Source organism: Barbus barbus (genome assembly GCF_936440315.1).
Source record: "Barbus barbus genome assembly, chromosome: 32".
Lineage (NCBI taxonomy): Eukaryota > Metazoa > Chordata > Actinopteri > Cypriniformes > Cyprinidae > Barbus > Barbus barbus.
In genome coordinates, this window is record NC_136760.1 from 15,522,396 (window position 1) to 15,543,919 (window position 21,524).

The 21,524-nt window shown below is 36.4% G+C and overlaps 1 protein-coding gene across 5 annotated transcripts in view; it reads left to right on the forward strand.

Annotated features, from left to right (window-relative positions):
- Nucleotides 1-21,524, forward strand: part of LOC306852334 (actin-binding LIM protein 2-like) — a 65,804-nt gene that overhangs the window by 24,738 nt on the left and 19,542 nt on the right. For all 5 annotated transcript variants that reach the window (XR_013782573.1, XR_013782574.1, XR_013782575.1 and 2 more), the window contains exons 3-8: nucleotides 10,522-10,705; nucleotides 13,526-13,638; nucleotides 13,798-13,924; nucleotides 14,175-14,268; nucleotides 17,433-17,520; nucleotides 20,103-20,161. Coding sequence is in view for 1 of the 5 variants with exons in the window: in XM_079389070.1 (XP_079245196.1) it covers nucleotides 10,522-10,705; nucleotides 13,526-13,638; nucleotides 13,798-13,924; nucleotides 14,175-14,268; nucleotides 17,433-17,520; nucleotides 20,103-20,161 (665 nt within the window). In the remaining 4 variants the exon portion in view is untranslated. The remainder of the gene's footprint in view (nucleotides 1-10,521; nucleotides 10,706-13,525; nucleotides 13,639-13,797; nucleotides 13,925-14,174; nucleotides 14,269-17,432; nucleotides 17,521-20,102; nucleotides 20,162-21,524) is intronic.

Genomic DNA, 21,524 nt, shown 5'->3' on the forward strand with positions numbered 1-21,524 from the left:
TGGAGACAATGTGATCTTCTTAATAGAGTTTAGCACGTTTATTCTTACCTCACAGCATCAGTCAGTGCGGTTACTGCACGCCATTAGTCAAATTACAGTTGCTGCTCTTACTTTTTTTGATAACCTCCCACCCTGAACTCTTGTTGTTTTAAGTAACTGCTTTAAGCTATGCACAAATAATTATGGATTTAATACAGAGTTGTTAAGGCTAGTTTTGTAAAACAGAATAGACAGTCATATGCAATTCACCATTATTTTGTGGATGGGTGTGTATTTAGAAAAGGTTGTATTCTCTGAATAGTCAATGTGTCATGCTTTATTATATATGTGTCTTATCACACAGTGAACTAGGGTTGAGAGTGAACACAATACAATATCCACCGATATCCACAAACATTTTATTCAACAAGGATGTATTAAATTGATCAAAAGTGACAGTAAAGAGATTTTGATGTAACAAATGATTTTGATTCTATTTCTATTGCTGAGCTTTTAAAGAGTAAACAAAGTAACAGTTTCCACAAAATATTAATCAGCACCACTTTTTTCAACATTGATAATAATACACTACCCCTTTAAAAATGTACTAATATGTAGATTTTAAGTACTAATATTTACCTCTAAGGTACTAATATGCACCTTTTACTTAAAAAGGTACAAAAGTGTACCTTCTGAAAAGGTAGCGCCCCAGTGACAGCTTTTGTACCTTTTTTTCTGAGAGCATAAGAAATGCTTCTTGAGCACCAAATCAGCCTATTGGGGTGATTTCTGAAGGATCATGTTATACTGAAAACGTGTGATGGCTGCTAAAAATTAAGCTTTTCCATAATAAATTACATTTTACAGTATATTCAAATAGAAAGCAGTTATTTTAAACTGTAATAATATTTCACAATATTCCTTGCTCTGTATTTTTGATCGAATTAATAGACTTGACTAACCCTCAACTTTTAAACACTAGTGTATACAGTTGAATTTTCCATTTTTAATTGTAAACGTTACTGTTGAGTTAAATACATATAGTGCATTTTTTACATTTTGTAATGTATTTGAGTTTCATTATTAGTAATTCCAGAATTAAATAAGGAATCTGCACAAAATTATTTCTTGACTTTCACCTTTCACACCATTAGCATCAGCAGTGGTGAGACAGTGCTTTTTATTTTTATTCATCCAAAATGCTTAATAAAAATTGCATAATAAGCGAATCGGCGAAAATTGAATAAGCAAGGAATATCAGTATTTCTAGCTTTAATTGCTAAGCCTTTAATTGTTTAAAATGTGCACTTACATAATTAATCATACATGATTTCTTCAACATCAACAATTACAAATACAGTACCTCATTGTTTTTTCTTTTATAGGAGTCATTCTAGGAACACTGGTTATGTGGGCGGGTGTTGTTTTTACAGGAAGTGTGTTTGAGAGTGTGTCTTTCCAGCACTCAGTGTGCTGTCACACCACCTTCAGCTCATTTGTTATGTAAAACATCAAACAAACCAGATGATATTGCTTCATTCTAAGATGTTTTGGAGCCTTCTTATGGAGGTCTGGAGAAGTACAGAGACACGTGGGGGAATTCACTTATCGTAAAACTGCCTGTATTTGTTTCATGCACACCATGACAACATGGCAATGCTATTCTTCACAGTGGGGGTTTCATTGCTCCATAAAGGCTGGACTGAGCACGCCCAACGCTCGTTCCAAACATGTGAGCTCAAATATATTATTCAATCAAAATACACATATGCATAAAAATATATATACAGGCACATTTTCTCAGCAGGTTTTTTAATGTATAGCATTATGGACATAAACATAGCTTTAGTGCATAGTTTTATGTAAATTGGAGTAATTGTAAATGTAATGTAACTGGAGAGGGATATCTGTTCAAAACATGCTCTAACTCAATATTAATAAAGCATTACGTATCAAATATCAACCATTCAAAGATCTTCTAAAATATACATGTTCTGGTTGTGTGTTTACTCCTACTAAAATGTGTGACCTACACCCTAATACAGCTGCCTTTTGTTTGCCTGAATCCCCTAGTGATTCAGGTAACACACTATCTCTACACACACACACACACACCCACCAGAGTAAAGTATTGAATCTTGATACCTCATATTGAGAAAATGTTGAAATGATTTGATTTGAACTGATTTGAAAGTCCGAACCTAAAAAATCCTTGTATTTTTGCTGAGGCAGCCTGTGTCACTTCTCTGTCCTGACAGCACCAGAGTTCAACATCTGAAACATGAAGAGCCTCATATTTAAAAGTGTGTCTCTGGCAAGTGATATGCTTTCTGTAGGCCTGTGTGCAGATTTGTATGCGTGGACATTTTCATCATACTGGCTTTGTAATTCAAAAATATGTTGATTAATGTAATTTTCTGTGTTATATAGGGGATTTTTTATATACAGTAGTGTAGAATTTGTATTTACAGATGGGCTATGTCATAATATGGACTATAATATTGCTTCTGTTTTATTTTGAATTTTTGATTTGTTTAGTTGTCATTTCAGTGTTGTTTCAGTAGTTTTTCATTGAAACCTCCAAGTACTGTACATATTTCCCAGTTAAATGAAATCATGTCAGTTTGATTTAACATACAAAATTAAATTGTTTCCCTCATAAGGACAGAGCACAATTTTTGTGTGCTCAAGGCTATGTCAAGTTTCTCATTTCAAACTGTTTCCCACTGCAACTGAACTTATATAACAACTGCACATATCCAAAAGGATTCAGCAGAATTAATAAATGACACACTTTATTTAGTTCCTCTTTTAGTAGCGCTCATCGGGGACATTTAGCCGCAGAGGCTTTCTATTCATAATTTAGCACTAATAACTCAACAATGGTGCACTGAATCCATGGATGCTGTGAAATGACAAATATGGATTTCCCCCATTCTCTGACATTTTCATTGGATTTAGGAACACATTATTCTGTAATCCCATCTGTCACATTGGATTATGATCAGCCGAGATTCACTCAAATATAATTGAATATCTCTAGCAAATAGGCAGGATGCAACTGCATTTTTTTGCTGCTCATTTACAGATGCTGACTCATCTGTAAATAAAACTGCATGCTGTATACAGTAGCACACAATTAATTAAGTACATTGTGCTCTGGTTGTGTGATTATGTGTGTGTCTATTTGGGAGTTTACATGGTTACTATAGTTTGGAGGTCAGAGTTGTCCACAGAAATTAGCTCAATCTGACAAAACCTCATAAATGATTCATAAATAAATCAAATAAAGCAAAAATAATTCTCTTGATGGTTAATGCTGGATTTGGTTTAGTGTATAGTATATGGTCACACTTTATTTTAAGGTCCTATTCTCGCTATTCACAAACCATTAACTACTAGTTTTGCCTCAAATTCCTAATTTGCTGCTTATAATATGCAGCATAATACATCATGCAGAATATGTGCTTTGTATGAACTAATAAACAGCCAATATGTTAACAATAGGCACGCAAATAAGAAACTAGTTAATAGTGAGAATTGGTCCCTGTACTAAAGTGTTACCTAGTATTTATATACACTATAGCTTTATATAAAACATATAAACAATCTAGTCAAGTAAATGTGTTCAGTAACCGGTTTTTATTTTAATTTTAATGTAATATATATACACACACACACACACACTTAAAGCCCCAAACCAGCATATAAGAATAATTTTTGTTTTGAAGGACCTTCTGACACAGAAGACTGCAGTAATTGCTGAAAATTCAGCTGTGTATTCACGTGACTAAATTACACTTTAAAATATATTAAAATAGAAAAATATTTCATTTTAAATTGTAATAATACTTAATGATATTACTGTTTATACGTTTTTCAAAAACATTGTTTAAAAATCCTGGTATTACAGTATTGTTGTCTAACATTATAGGTCATTCCAGTAATTTAAAGCCAATCCATGTCATTTCACATCAGACAATATGGTAAAAATGGTGTGGGTATTTTGTTTCTGTTTTTGCGATCTCTTTTCAAGGCCTGCAGGAGTGCACATTCTGCGTATCACATTAACACTAATACCACTAACCCACTTATATAGTCGTTATACACTCACTGGACATCAGATGAAAAGATAATATGAAGTTTAAAGTGATACAACTGTATTTATAGTAATATGCGATATGGAAAAGGTGCCATATTGCAAACAACATCACAACAATACAACAACAAATACTGTATAATCCCTTTCTTCGTCTGACAAGAGTTCAGTTTAGTTTTGGATTGGTGTTAAAAAACAAATCTTGATACTTAATTGGTGTTTAATTGTCGTAATAGCTAAAAATGGATAATGATCCATAATTAATCATAATTAAACACATTCCTCTTTGCTCTATTGGATGAGTGGTCAGCCTAATCTATTTTGTATACATGTATGTATGTGTATATATTTTTTACTGTTGTGTAGGCTATGTATCTATTCAGTGCACTAGTTCTGTCTGGCTAGTAGCCCAGGCCTTTGATGTGCGGTGTGTACAGTATGTGCTTGTTCAGAGATGTGTTTTCTTATCATATTCCATTTTCTCTGCTGTGTAGACCGTCAGCTTCATGTAGTTACATGTCCATACCTTCTTCATTATGCTAGTGCACACTAATTTGCTCTCATGTGTTAGTTGTCGATTAACTGCAGGTCATTAGCAACACTCAGCGTCATGTAGAACAGAACACTGTGTGCTGTAGTGCAATGACACTCAGGACTCTCAAGGTGAATGTCATAGCTGGAGCTTTTGATCCTGTGCCAAATGAAGGTGATGATGCAGGAGTTCTTCTGTTCATCAGGTCATTGATGCGAGGTTCATTGCCAAAGGTGTGTTGATACCTAATAGTGTTGTTTTCTGCATCATCTGCTGGATGTAATATTGTGATACTGTGTTTATGATGAGGTAGTCTCAACCTTAAAAGTACTGCCCACAGTCAATTAGGAGACTGTCTTATCCAATCGCAGTAGCTGTACTTAATGCCTTTATTGACCTTAAAAAGAGTATACTCTCACGCTTTCTAAGTACTTTGTATTTTGTATTGCTTTGCATTTTATCTTATTTTCTAATTAGTCATCTGCACCCGACCATTTTGGCCAAAATTAGCCCATAAAATCATATTTGCCTAGAGGTATATGCAACAACAGTACTTTGATTATGCATTACTGTTGAGTTCCTCCCCCTACACTATGAGCTACGATTTGGTCCAGAGTCTAGTGGTCCCAAATCTGGTGGTCTCAGCACTCTTCAGTCTGGTGGTGCCAAATTCTGTGACCCCTTAGTCCTTCCTGGTCTGGTGGTCACAATACTCCCTGATAGTTCCCTGAGTGGTCTTCGCCTCCACCTTTGTGGGTGGTCATCTTATATTATAGATGTGAGGCAATGTGAGTTTTTGCTTTGTTGAAGCTGCTGCTATCTATGTGATCTCATGGAACGTCTCTACAGAGACCTCAATATGACATGTTCAACTTTTGTTTTATTTAATTCTAAGATAGATGTGACATCAGTAGCCTGTGTGCTGGATTGTTGCTTAAAGTTTGATCTCCTGATGTGAACTTGCAACCCCTCTCATGTAGAGGAACTCCAGACCCTCTCCAAACAGCCAACTCCCTGAAAGCATGCACTCTAGCGCCATTTTAGATTGCCAGAGAATTCAGTTGGAGCTCTAGAGCTAGCTAGTGTTGGCTTAGACAGTGTGTAGAGTGGTTATATTACCCTACAGGAATAAAACGCTTCCCTCTGTTGATGTGAGTCCTGCCAAATACATGTCACTGGTGCTAGCTTTCACAATTCTTTGGCCTTGAGGAAAGGGATTTAACCCTGCAGATTCATTGACCTTTCACCGATAGCTTCTGAGATTGTTCCAAAAGGTATCCCTTAGATTTAGTGTGCCTCAGGTGAGTAACGTGTAAAGGAATTGCTTTCACCCGCCAACACGTTTTTTATAATCTTGTTTGCTTGCTCTTGTTGCATTGCAAAGTTTAGGTTTCAGAGAGTCAGACATGTCGAGAATGGCAATCCAGAGATTTTATTTCGAGTCCAATATTAAGATCCTCAAGTTTCCATGGTGACTTTCTCAGTTCACCCTCCCAATTCTTTCTTGTTTACACTCCTTCCCTATTCTATAGTCTGCTTATCTTCCTCCACCATCATTTTTCCATGTTCCATTTCTCCTAGCCCAACCTATCCTCTTTTTAGTGCCGCTTGTATAACCTCCTTAGCTGTGCTGTTTTTTTTTCTTTTCTCTCCATGTTTTCTAATTTATCTGCTCTTTTCTGTATCTATAACCTTCAGTCATCATATGGTAGGTGTGACATTCTTGGGAGCTTATGCACCTAAAGTGTTCATTCCCAAGGTGCTGATGGGGTGTCCATCTGGAGCACTTAACCCCAGAGAGGGCTGTTCCTGGAATTGTTCTGGTAATTGCTGTTTTGGATGAAAACATCCTCTAGATTTCAAAATGATAACTAACATTATAACTTGCACACTTTCAGCTGAGTGAAGACTGCTCATGTGTGTGATCATGAGAGCAGCGTTGCTCACAGACATTCCATGGTGCTCTTATTCAGGTGTTGTTTTCTGTCTGCAACTGAGCTAAATATACTCGACAGGGTGAAAGACACACCCTGTGTTGCCCAGTGTTGAGGACTTCTTTTCATTGCAGGGTTTGGGTTACATTCTTCAGTACAAAAGTATGCTTAGAGCAGTGGTTTTCAAACTGGGGTCCAGAGGCAGGGCTGCAATGGGATGCTGAAGGGTCCACAAAAACTTTTACTGAAAAGTATTGGTCAAAGTCAATGAATTAAGATAATAAATGTTTAATGTAATAATTTAGCAGGCATTTGATATTATAACTTAATTCTCCTTTCTAAACATTTGTAATAAATCATGAGATCTATCAACTATTTTACTCTATTGACAGCCCAATTAGTAACTGGAAAATTTTATTTTCTAGGAATTTATATGCAAACGAGAGTAAAAGATGTCAACTGTCATCTTAATATGAAGAAAATATTCTACAGTATATATAATATTTTAATAGATAATTCTTCTTTTTTTATAATTGGCTATATTTGGCTTATATTACTTTAACTTAATTTATTTATATAGTAGTTATTTAATTTTGAAACATGGTGTCCTTGTATATTACACTTATTGTTTTTTTCACAAAGTATAAATATATCTTTGTATATGAACATTTTATATATTAGGTTCAAATTTCACTGCACAAAAAATTAAAACAGTGTTTAATTTTTTTTAAGTATTTTATGAAATTGACTATAGGATAATATTAAATTTGCCAAAATAAGATGCATGTCTATCATTAGTCAAATTCATGTAAATAAAGCATCCATGGCTTCCATTAAAAATCTAGTTTGCTTGATGAAATAAGAAGTTCAATGTTGTTTTCAGTCTTGCTCTGGGTGTGTACTGGCCTCTTACCTTACATGCTCTCTTTAAGGCAGTTTGTGCTTTTAGGACAGGGGTCGGCAACCCGCGGCTCTTTCATCCCTTTGCGGTGGCTCCCTGTATGGGTGTACGCGGGGGAGGTGTCCCCCCGACTTTTAATAAAACCTAAACTCTTCCCCTGCACTTTTTCTCGGTCAAGTGTGTTAAAGTAGAGGTTTTCAAGGGGCAATGTGAATAAATCTAGATTTAAATTAAAAGAGAAAAGATAGTCATCCTAGGGCAAGCGTGGGTCTATGATCGGTGAACGATATCCAGAGGGCTTGAGAAGAGGGGTAGTCCGATAACCTGAGCAATAATTCAAACGAGGTATGAGACAAACGGCGAGACAAGGGTTAATCCATGATACCCGGGCAGGAATCAGGAAACGAGGCTCTAAACAAAATAAACTAAACTAAGACTTAGAAAACACAGAAGGGCTCCGTAATGTAGCTATCACTAGGAGAGTGATAAACGCTAGACAATACTGGAACTAAACAAACACAGAATGGCTCGGTAAAGCAGCTACCACTAGGAGAGTGCTAAACGCAGAACAATACACGGCGATCTGTGAAAAGAAGTCCATGGTTTATAAAGGGTGTGTGATTGTAAGATGGTTCTCAGGTGTGAGAATGTGATTGAGACAGCTGTGTGTACTTAGTGCAATGAATGATGGGAAATGCAGTCCAGGGTAAAATGTAACAGTCTGTGTGGTGTGAAGGTCAATGTGATGGAGGAGTGACCTCTGGTGGTGATTAAACGGAAGTTCATAGACCAGATTCGTGACAGTTACATAACTGAATATAAAACTTTAGCTATATGCCGTGTTATCTTTATTTGGGCATCAAATATTTTGTGGCTCCACATGAATTTTATTCGGTGGGAAAGGGGCCAAAATGGCTCTTTTGACGTTGAAGGTTGCAGACCCCTGTTTTAGGAGGAAGTTTTGATTAACTTGGAACAGAATTCACACATTGTCACACCGCATATGCCTATAACCTAGCTAACCTTCCACATCACAGTCGCCAACCAATCATTCTTTAGCAGCTGTGGAAAATATGTCTGCCATTTCCTGAGCAACATTCCTGTGTTATTGTTTGGATTTTTACTACGAGAGGAACATTACTAGAATGCATTGTGTTGTGCTAGCACGGGAATTAGTACACGTATTAGTGTAAGTGTGCATTTGGGTGTGTGTGAAAGAGAGCAAGAGAGAGAGCCTGTTTTCTGAGTGCTAAAGCTTATTATGTAACAGCAAAGAGGTCATTCAAGATAGGATCTTACAGAGGCAGGTGGATAACTGTCAGGCACTTGGAGAGAATAGGTTGCATGCTATAATATACTGGAATTGTAACAATTTTACTGCTCAGACGTTGCTCTTTTAGAGCAATATGTTTTTGCTGTTTCAACTTTCTTCTCAAATGTTTCTCCTGTTATTCACTAAAAATAAACAGACAAAATGAGGCAATTGTTGACTTGCGGTAAGAATAAAAAGCAGTAAAAATGAATATGGACATAGTCCAAATTTGATTTTGAATTTGAATTGAGTGTTTCCTTCTGTACTGACTAAAAAGATGTTTATATTTGGATTTTACAGGGCAAATTTTCTTTTGTATTTGTTTGTTAAACATGTTAAAAACCTTCAGCTGTGGTTGTCAGAATTTTACTGTAAAAACTACAGTAGCAAATTTGCAAAAAAACAAAACTAATATATGGAAGGTGCACACAAATAAAAAATCACGGTAATGAACATGACACTAAATAATACAATAAACGTTAACAACATAAAATGTAACATACTGCCCAAAGATATATAATTGTAAAAGGGGAAAAAAAACAATTGTTTAAATGGAAATCCATAAAATGAGAAGTGTCAAACAGGAAATTCTGGGAATGACAATTTACTGTTTTTCACTGTAAAGTATAAAATTACTTGTTCTTATTATTTGCTTATAAAAACTGTACAGTATTTTATTGTAAAATGACACTACATTGTTTTTTAGTAGGGAAGCTTAATGTTAACAAATTAACAGTTTTTTTTTTTTTTTACCATAACATTTTTAGAGTGTTTTACAGTTAAAATTATAAAAGCAGAAAAATAAGAACTGAAGAAAAAGGTGCAGTTGTTTTTGTCTATTATTCTGAATGAGATATCCCAGCTCTGACACACAGAAAGAAAAGCCATGGAAGAGAAGGAAATTCCACAGTTATCATTTACCTCAGAGGAGGTGGAAAATGGATCGGCCCTGCGAATGATGTCATCGGAGCGTGTCTGTGTGTATTATGTTCGTGATGTGGTTCCTGTTTTAGTGGAAAAAGGACTGTAAGAAAAGGAAAGAGAGAGTGGGGAGAGATGGAGGGAGTCTGAGGGAGAGGGGATAATTAGAGGAAGGTTGTGTTTCATTTTGTTTTGTCCTGTCCACTCTCATGCACCTGCCTGGATCACGTCATGTGTGCTGATTAGAAACACAACAATTACTCTGCTCACATAAACAAATGGACACACACCCAAACACATGATTTGGGTAGTCATTATGTCATCATGGGTAATACGCATACTTATTCCTTAGACCCATTAAGCACAAACAAGTGTTAATTTTGACAGCAAAATTTTGATTCGGTATTAATCATAGACTTTTGACTGGATCTCTTCCCAAACTGTCCCTCCCAAACATTTTTGTCTCATTTTTATTCGTTGACAAAAGTGTCAATAGATTTTCATCATAGATTTTGTCGTTCAAAATGAGCTTTTATTTCATTATTGTCTGTGAATCCATGAAGTCTGTATATTAGATTAGGCCTGTATATCCATTAATATTGTATATATCATATATAATATTGTATATTAGATATTTTTTCACTAGAGCACTGACTATTAGTGATCGTAAATGGAAGCACCAACAGGTTTCTGCTCCATATATCCTCAGCAAAATAAACTTTTACGGTTTTGCACACGTTCAAGTGACTACTTTGAATGACAGATTGCATTCTGGAAATGTTATGTTATCATTTAAAGATGAACACATTGTAGCATTTAACTGTCTCTCTCTTTTTTCTGCAGTTTGTGGATGTGATTTGGCTCAGGGAGGCTTTTTTGTGCGTCAGGGCGAGTTTATCTGCACTCTGGATTATCAGCGACTCTATGGCACCCGCTGCTTCAGTTGTGAAGAGTTCATTGAAGGGGAAGTTGTGTCCGCCCTGGGCAAGACATACCATCCGCGCTGCTTTGTCTGTGCCATCTGCAAGTAAGACACACATTCAAACACACTAACATTTACTTTGGTACTTTAACAGTTTTAGCTTTACGTTTTCAGTTGAATATTTTCATTTGGATTAGGTACAGCAGCAGTAACCAAATTCAAAATGTTAATAATCACATATGTGACCCTGGATCACAAAACCAGTCATAAGTAGCACAGGTATATTTGAAGCAATATCCAACAATACATTGTATGGGTGAAAATGATTGATTTTTCTTTTATGCCAAAAATCATTAGGATATTAAGTAAAGATCATGTTCCATTAAGATATTTTGTAAATTTCCTATCGTAAATATATCAAAGCTTAATTTTTTATTAATAGTATCCATTGCTAATAACTTCATTCGGACAAATTTAAAGGTAATTTTCTCAATATTTAGATTTTTTTTGCAAATATTGTCCTATCCCAACAAACCATACATAAAAAAATTACCCTTATCACTGGTTTTGTGGGCCAAGGTCACATATTACATTCAGTATCAGTTTTATCAGTAATAATAATTTACACACGTAATGTCTTAATAATATATTTTTTTTAATAATTAATTTTTAATCTTCTCCTTCTTCAGACATTAAGTGTTTGCTTTCTATTAATTTCTTTCAGTTATATTATATTATGTAATTAATGTAGACACAAATTACTTGCACGCTGCATGTAGAAATGTACAAGTACATATTTATATTATTATTATTAAATTATTTTTATTTTTATTATGGAATTATTATTATTATTACACACGTTATAATATAATAGTATAAAAGTTTATAATTATTATTATAAATACAAAATTCTAAAATGGTTTGCTAAATGCAAGGTATGAGTTTTTCATACCTTTACACATGAATAAAAAGAATAGGCTTAGTAGGTTTCAGTGTAATGTCAAAGACTGCTGTTGTATTGGCAAGTGAAAAAAAATAAATAAAGACAAATGCTGTGTGAAATGCATCTTTATCAGATTCAGCACTTACTGCATGTAGGGTTTTGCCCTGGATGCACAAATTCCATTTGTATCTCATGGAGATTCAAACTAAATGTACTTATAGTGTTTCCGTGTGTGCATTCATGCTAGCTCATGTAGCTGCCATTTGTGGTGTTTTATTTCGAAATGTTTTGCCGCCGACTGTGTGTGTGTGAGTGAAGTTTATGGGAAGGCAATCTTGTTACTCAGGGAGGGGAAGGAAAGGGGACCCGCCAGCTTTCAGTAAGAATGTTAAGTGAATGCTCTGCTCCCAGGCCACTTATTTCCAGAGTGGTGTAGGGTGTCCCTCAGTCTCTGAATGGATGTTGTGTATGTGCATGTGACGTTGCTCAGAACATGGCCCTCCTACATTTCCATAGCGATGCCCATGTTTCTGTGGACGCGGTGTACCCAATTGGTATCTTGGGTGCGACTGGATCTTAAATCACCTCATAAATATCTCATTTGTAGTTACTCTTGATTACTTTATCCAACCTATTCCAACACATATTGTTTCTACATTTGCCAGTAAGAATTTTTTGTTACTGCTCTTATTATAACTTTAATGGCAGGCTAGTAGGTGTGAACAGAGGTCTACAGAAATAAATGATGACATTTTTACAAACTAAACTGGGCCAACAACCACTGAAACAAAGTATTCGTTGCTATACCAAGAAAAACAGACAACCAGTATCCATTACAGAGTTTTGAATAACATACACTAGCTCATTAGTTTTAAATTCACTGTCAGGCAATGGTGTGTTAATTGGACATGGACTTCCACTCTTCCATTGGGTGATGAGCGCATGAGATGCTGATCAACATACTGTTATATCATCAACTCTCGTACTGAACCATCAGCCAAAGAGATGATTGGACATGTGCCATCATAAGCCTGTCTTATAATGGCTTGCTTCAACTAAGAGGTCTTATGCCTGCCATGCTCTTTGTGCTGTAGCACCAGAAAATGTTTTAATGTAATACTATTAATTCACATTAAACCTCTGTGGAATGCAAAAGGTGATGTGAGGCAGAATATTCAAGATGTTTATTTTCATATACTGTAAAACCAGTAATTTACTAATACTAAGACTATATAATATGTTTTATTTTTGGATTTGAATTTTGAAGTTTAAACTACATAAACTACATGTATTTAGATTTTATATTTATTTAATATCAAGAAAATGTTTTTATGAACTCAAATGAATTAAGTTACAGTACTCCAGCATTATTAGAACAGTATTATTTTCACCAGCTAAAAATGGTTTTAAGTCAGTTATTTGAATCTTTTGTTGTAGTGTGTCAGTAGGAAATATCACTTTACATTTCCAAACATTCATATTGCCATTAATTGTAATAATCCAGTGAGAGTTTTGTTTGCACGCAAGGAGTCTGACAACAGCCAGTGCTCCACACAGAGATCTAATCTGATCATCATCAGTCTGTCTGGAATGACTTGAATTCCAGAAAAAACTGAGAGGGACTAAATCCAGAAGAACTGTGGCAACATCTCCAAGATGCTTCAAGAAACCTGCCTACAAAGCTATCTGAAAAACCATGCGCAAGTGCACCGTGGGCAAAAGCTGCTTTAAACGCAAAGGATGGTCACACCAAATGTTGATTTAATTTAGTTCATTGAAGTTAATTGATAAAGAAAAGCTATTTATGACATTATTTTTGACAGAATCCTCATTTTACAGTGAGTTTTTCATAATGTAGTGTCCCTGCATCTGATCCTAATTGAAAGTAGTTTAAGAAACTAGTTTAAAGTTCATCCTCATGTGAAAGTGACTTTATAACTTTGGTGAGTGATGAGGTGACTGTGTGTGTGTATTTCTGGCAGGCAGCCGTTTCCAGCTGGGGGCCGCGTGACGTTTAATGGGAAGGAGTGCGTTTGTGAGAAATGCACTCAGCCTATGCCAATCAATAGCACGGCATCCCCACAGGCTGTGCACAGTGAGTACTCTGTGTTTCTGCATTGCAATCTATTCCATTCTATGTTAGTCTCTTTCTCTTACACACACTCACTCATTCATTTCCCAAATGTCTGCAATGACAGCTTTCCCTGCCATTTCATTAGTAATGCACTATACTTTTGTCTCGCTCTCTCTGCAGATTGCTGTGGCTGTGGAAAGGAGTTTAAAAATGAACAGTCTCTGGTGGCGTTGGACAAGCACTGGCACCTTGGCTGCTTCAAGTGCAAAGTGTGCAATAAAGTGCTTAATGCAGAATATATCAGCAAGTTAGTCCCACTCTTACTCTTCTCTGTGTGTGAATGTGTAGATGGGTGCTTGTGTGTGCTTTATCGATCACAGTAATGTGATACGGTGATCCGCAAGCCTGCTGAACTCTCTGGAAGAAGTCGATGTAATTGATGTGCTGTAATATGAAACAACAGGGGATTCTCAAGGCCAGAGAGCAAACAGAGATATGTCACCATCTTTGAGTTCAAGTGAAATACATCTTCTGTAATGAGTGTTGATGTTCTGCAGGGATGGGATTCCCTACTGTGAGGCAGACTACCACGCCATGTTTGGCATCCAGTGTGAAACCTGCAAGAAATACATCACTGGAAAAGTACTTGAGGTTTGAAGAAATCTTTTCTATTTGTCAGGGGTCCTTTAATGAATGGATTCATTAATAGATGGAAGTAGATGAATGGATGGATTAATTATTTTCTTAACATTGCTTAAAGTCCACATGAAATCAAAACAAAACCCTCTTGTCTTTTTCCAAAAAAATTCAAGATTGAAATTAAAAGTTTGGACCAGTGTTATTTATATGCTATTTTAGTATTCATTAATATTTTAAATGAGCTTTTATTATTAGATTTTGTTAGATGTTTTAGTTTTTATTTTTGTTTCATTTCAGTTTTAGTTTTTAAGATTTTAGTACTTCAACCTAAATTTATTTATTTCAGGTAGTTGACAAGGCAGCCCTAGTGAAAAATAAATATACTAAAATGTATTTGAAATGCATTTATTTCATGCTTAGTATACAAAATACATTTACATATTTATGTACTTAATAAAAATATTACAATTATAAAATACTTAAAGTCTGCTAAATTGGAACAACTAATTTTGTACTCAATGCACTTTAACTCTGCAGAAGTCGTGCTAAAGTCCAACTAAAGATATACTGAAATATAAATTGGAAGTATTGCAAGTATACTTCAGGTACACTTTATATATCTTGCATTTAAAGACCGATATTATTCAAAAACCATACAAATTTCATCAGTATTGACATTAAACACATTTTAGCCATAATATTAACACAATATTAATGAAAATGTTTTTCATTAATAGTAACAACACTGGTTTGTGCAGTAGGCCTACATATTGAAGGGAAAAATGTTTTTCTTAATATTTTTAAGAATTTTTTTTTTTTAAATAGCCAATATGGTTACATGACAGCCATGAATGAGGGGGAGGGCCATTTTCATGCTAGAGAACATTTGATTGGACAAAAATTTGCAGTGCAAGATGAGTCATCATTCTTTTAATCCATTTTCTTAGAAGAGACAGATTTCAAATTTAACGTGCATTTCTGATAATAAAAATTATGTAAACTTTTAAGGGTGCACTAGCATAAAAACCAAGATGTCTCAAAGTAAACAGACAAAAATAAAGCCACAGAACTGTAATTCTGGCTACATTTGATGAAGTCAATACCTAACGCAATCAAGTCTTGCTTTTCTCATCGAATATTCTGTTTCACTCTAAAAGATGTCACATTGCTTGTTAATGCCATTTTATGTTGATTTTATAGCAAGACTTGGTTGAGTTTTATCATATTTTTGCTTTGAATGTGTGTGAAAGGCTTTAATTCTCATCTGAGAGCTTCAGGCTGGTATTCTGTAATCACAGTGGTCATGTTGGAGGGGGCAGAAGATGAGTGGGTGCTTACAAAGACAATCTCAGACAGTCAATTCACAACCCATCTGAAGCCTAATTATAGTATAGAACAATATATCTCCTCATATTGCCTCTCACTTTTTCTGGTTTGTTCACTCTCTTTTGTACTTACATGCAAACTTTTCCAAATTTTTCTTCAAACAGCTATTTTGCTACACCCTAACAAGCACCCTATTAGGTAGTAGTTGTTCTTTGTATACGTTTCCCATTATCAGTCTCATATGAGTAAATGTTGCTTGTAAAAATACTTGTTAAATTAGGTGTGCATTTCATACCTGTTACATATACATAAAGATCTACAGCTTTGTGTACTTTAAAGCTCTATAAATAAGTGTATCTGTGTGTGTGTGTGTCAGGAGTGGGACACTGTTGCTATAGTGACTGTCCCATTGGCACTTGCTCTCGGTAACCCAAAATTAGATGGAGTCACTGTGTGACATCATGGTTTAGGATGGTAGATTTAATTACACAATTTCTATGCCAAGTGCTTTGCGCAGATGTAAAATAAATGAAGTCATACAAAACAATATCTTGGCATTTGTTTTTGCCCTCGGCAACATTTTTTACATGAACTGAAGATGAGTTGATACAGGTATCCTAATGTTAGCAAGAATAATTAGCCCACCTTTCAGGAGTAATGTCAGGTCACAAGCCTAGACAGCATCGGGGTACTGAGGTAATCAAAGGTAAAGGATTTTATTGTGTATTTGAGGGGATTTGTTCCATTTGTTGTTGTTGTAAAGTATGTAACAGAAAGAGAGCACAAACAGAGGATGATTTGCAGGTCTTATTTACTCTGTAGCATTTATTGGGAATTGTATGCGAGCCTGAAATGTCATGACTGTAACTGTGTTGAAAGTGAATGGAGAGGGAGGAGGGGCTGAGTAGATTTTCCAATGCATGTTTTGATACATGAGAAATTAAATCTACAGCTGTGCTGAACACTAAAAGGAGTGTGACACAGCATGCTAAAAATTTCTGATCACAGATGAGTCTTTTAGGACTTAATGAAGGTTGATGAAGAATGGATGACTGGAAAATATAAACGATTGATTTGACTAATCTGTACTCTTTCAGGGTGGATGGAGCTATTTACCTCGTGAACGAAATCTAACTGGAAATTAATATTTAAAGGAATAGTGCAAAATTACAGCCCGACAAAGCTCTCAAGAAACAATAAAATGATTGATAACCAGATTAATTAATAGAGTTAGAGAGAATAATAGAGAATGACAAGACTTTATCTCTTTCTCTTTTGGTGATAATACACTACCATGCTAAATTTGAAAGATATGGTGCTATACAGCACCAAAAGTGGTTCCCCTATGATTACGTTGGTAAAACAAAATCTTACCAAACCCCAAACCTTTGAATGGTAGTGTATATAAAATATACCAATACAATTTATTTACGGCATTTTATTTGTCTCAAATTATGCCCATTTATTATGATGAATTCTCACAATGAATTGTTTGGTCAAAAGAGGAAAAAAACATTCTGAATTTGACATACTGATTTTTTTGGTAAAAGTTTTCAAATGAAATGTGGCTATCAGAAGAGAAGAGTGGCAGCTTTGCATCTGTGGTCCCTCTACTGTTCAGACATATTTACTGCAGATGGTGTCCCCCTGCCTACCGCTATCAAATTAGCATTTGAACTGCAAATAAAGGGAATTATTTGAGGAATAAATCAATTAATTACATTGTCGAAAATTAAGACAAATGCAGTTTTAATAATCCTCCATTATGAGTATATAAAATGTGTTCATTGAGGGATTTCTGCAGTGAAGGTGAGTGACTGATATATGCCCTGCTTTGTGTTTATCTGCAGGCTGGAGAAAAACACTATCATCCCACATGTGCCAGATGTGCACGTTGTGAGCAGATGTTTGGGGAGGGGGAGCAGATGTACCTGCAAGGTAATTTAAACATCATCAAATTTACATGATTTGATTCAGATACAGAAATTTGCTGATGTTTTATTAAAACAAATACTTCGATACAATGAATATTGCTTCTATTTTTATTAGTAAATTATTTTAATTTGACAATTAATGTGTATTTACATATTATATTCAACAAAAGTATAACAATATAAAAATTATTGATTAAGAAAATAGATTTGTTGGCTGTGATTAGCAACAGTTACGGTTGAGAGGATAAATTAAATGTGATGATTTGTGTGAGAATGCATGATACCAGACAGACAGGCACAGACAAAACCGATGACTACTGACAAGGATTTTTGAATCATATGTATACTTGGAGTTTTATGCTTAAGAAAACACATCTGTACTGACAAAAACAAGAATGGTTAGTTTGTTTTGTATTTTAAACAGCGATAGACAGTCATATAGAGCTAGACCAGCTCAAACCAGTCACATCCAAAGCCTGAATACATTCCATAGTTGATCTGTCTTAAATTATAAAGAAAAAAACACACATTTTGACATCATATTCTCTTGTGTTCCACCTCAAACATTGCAATACTTCAGTATCTCGTTGAACTCTGTGCAGTGATTTACCACAGAAACTCACTGCATTACAGTTTGTCAAAGGATATTTATAGTCAGATGTGCTTTTAGAAAGCAGAATCAGTTAGAAGCCTTTTTTCAATCTGGCTAAAATAAAATGAAAGACTGCTGACTCATTCAAAGGGTGAATGATTGCGCTACTTAGTTTATGAATGCCAGTTGATATGGTGGTATATATGAACATGCTAACTCCTCAGACAGATAAGTTATGTGAAATATGTTTGTTGAATTTAGAACGGAGGTAGTTTAAAGGTGCCATAGAATGCATTGATACAGTATTTTAAATTGTTCTCTGATATCTACACAGAAGGTATGTGGCTTAGGTAAGGGCAAAAAATCTCCAGAAACGATTTTACATGTCCATTTACAACCCTAGGATTTCTCCCTAGAATGAAACGGTCTGTTATTGGCTTATTTGGCAGGGTCATGAATAATAATGAGCTCTGCTCTGATTGGCTGTTTCACAGTACGGCTCATCAGCAAGAAGGAAGCACAGGGAGGAAAATATATATTTAAATACTTTCTCTCGCAGTTATATCGTCGGGTAATTATACTGTATATAAAACGCGGGCATCAGGGAGCCGTTATTAATATGCGAGGCATTGAAACTGCTTTTGAACGATCCATCGATCGCGTTATATTTTCACTTTCAAGAGACGCGATCACACAAACTATGTTTACATTATGGAGCAACAGTACTTACCACACATTTCACAAGATCAGATGCTTGTCAGTGGTGCTCAGGATCTGTAAGTCATTCGCCATCATCCTCATCTCTCCTTATTGAGAGTGAAATCTTATGTACTGTAACAGGCTACCGCTAGCAAGGAGCTAACCATGTCCCTTTAGTGGCTCGCGTTATTTGCTTTCTGTGCCTTTCTGAATACAGACACCAACCCATCCCTGCACGGCCTGGAACATAACATTTATTTTGTTATTTTCGCTGTTGTCCGCGCTTGTTTATTTACAATACCTGCAGAGCTTCTGATGGTTCGGCCGGCTTAGAACAAGGGCGGGTTTATGCAAATGTTGGGGGCGTAGTGATCCCGACTGTTGCGTCACAGTCGGTGTTATGTTCTGATTCGCCTGTTTTTCAGTGGTCTTTTTTAATCACGAGATTTACATATGAAGGAGAAAACTGTGTTTGAGGCTCACTGTATGTCATTTCCATGTACAGAACTGTTATTATTTAAATATGCCAGGGTAAAGACAGTTTTTCATTCTATGGCACCTTTAAAGATACAGTGGCCAAAAAAATTATTTAAGCCCCACTTAAAAATGCACACTACTGTTCTTTTTTAAAATGTTTTTGAAGTGCCACTAAGGTTGCATTTATTTGATAAAAAAAAAAAAAAAAACCTGTGAACAACAATTTAAAAATGTTTTCTATTTTAGTAATATTTTTATAATGTATTCCTGTGACGGCAAAGCTCAATTTTCAGCTAATGATATGCTAATTTGGTGCTAAACTAATATTTCTTGTTATTGTTAATGTTCAAAATGGTTGTGCTGTTTAGTGTTTTAGTGGAAACTGTGATACATTTTTCTCTGGACTTTTTGATGAGTAGAATATTCCAAAAGAACTGCATCTGAAATAGTTAAGACATTTATAGTGTTACAAAAACTTGATCAATATAAAGCATCCTTTCTGAATAAAAGTATTCATGTCTTTTAAAAATGAATCATACTGACTTTTTATCTACCTGATGTCAAGACAATTTTTGAAAAAAAGAATGTAATTAATGTTATAATTAATGTGATGTACTATACTTGTGAATGTATTGCTGTGTAAACTTGAAGGCAACTGACCTCATAAATCCACTAATAATGACACCAGTTAGTTAAAATTAATTGCATAAGTGACTCAAAAAAATGAAATCGAGCCATTTTAGGTGTCAAATATTTCTTAGAGCCAGCTAAATTTTTAACATGGACTTATTATTTATTTTGGGCTTTCTCTTTCACAGGTTCTTCCATCTGGCATCCTCCTTGCAGACAGGCAGCGCGTATGGAGGAGAAGAGTAAGGTAAATCTAAGCAAACTGTAAAACTGTGACTGAAGACAGGGGGGTGAATTCATTAAACAGTTGCAACACAAAAACCTGCATCTAATGTACCTGTAATTTAATATGACCAGGAACTAAAGGATCTGAAACGGAGTCATTCGGTTGTTGTAAATTAGGCTTATTATATATTGCACCTTATTAAAAAAACTCACTACTTTAGCCCACAGAAAAATGATGGAATAGTTGGTCATGGCAGCTGTTATTCCTGAAGTAATGGAGAAGTGTTGTAATTGGGCAAGTGTTCCGATGCATGTTGTCGAGTTCACTTTTGGCTTTTATAGTGCTGATTATGGTGCCTGGATCACAGTGGTGGAGTGATGTTGTGCGGTCCCAGTAAAATATGCAAGATTGCGGTAGTCTGGTTTGTCTAGCTCATAGAACATCCTGCAAGTTGGAGAATTTCTCTATGCAAATTTTGCAAGGTTGTGCTGTTATCAGATTTGCAAAATTTCTTAAGAGAATCAGGCAAAAAAACAACGCAGACAATGTGTGTGTCACGTTCCCTCTCGGGACACAAGGAGCGAGGAGACGTAGGAGTTCCAATAATCACATTTATTGGAGAGACACACACAATGAGACGAGGAGCTTGGGGAGAGACGAACATCAATGACGTTAGACCGGACACAGGGGCTAGGAAACACAGGGCTTATAAACACAGGGAAATTGGCAAGGAAGAACAGAAACAGGTGTGGGGCAATCACATGCAGGGCTGGGGACACATTAACTATTAATTAAAGGAACGAGGATGGCCAAATAGGGACACGAGAGGAGGGAAACACAAGACAAGGACTGACATTACGCCCCCCTCCGGAAGGCGTGTCCTCACGCCTAACACCATCCAATGGGGAGGGGGGGTGGGCGCTCTGGAGGCCTCCAGGGCGGTGCCCGTTCCAGGGGCCATGGCGGGTCAGGGGACTCGGGAGGCCATGGCGGGTCTGGGGACTCGGGAGGCCATGGCGGGTCTGGGGACTCGGGAGGCCATGGCGGGTCAGGGGACTCGGGAGGCCAGGGCGGGTCAGGGGACTCGGGAGGCCAGGGCGGGTCAGGGGACTCGGGAGGCCAGGGCGGGTCAGGGGACTCGGGAGGCCAGGGCGGGTCAGGGGACTCGGGAGGCCACGGCCTATTTTTTCCGGGCCCAAGGGGTTCTGTGGCCTTGGCCCTTGGCCCGGCCACACAGGCTGTGACCCTCTTACCCCCCCCCCAAAATTTTCTTGGGGAAGCTCCCCCCTGGGAGCCACAGAGGAGCGGGCTCTGTCGGGCGCTCTTGCAGCGCGGACTCTGTCGGGCGCTCTTGCAGCGCGGGGCTGGACGGAACCAGCGGGAA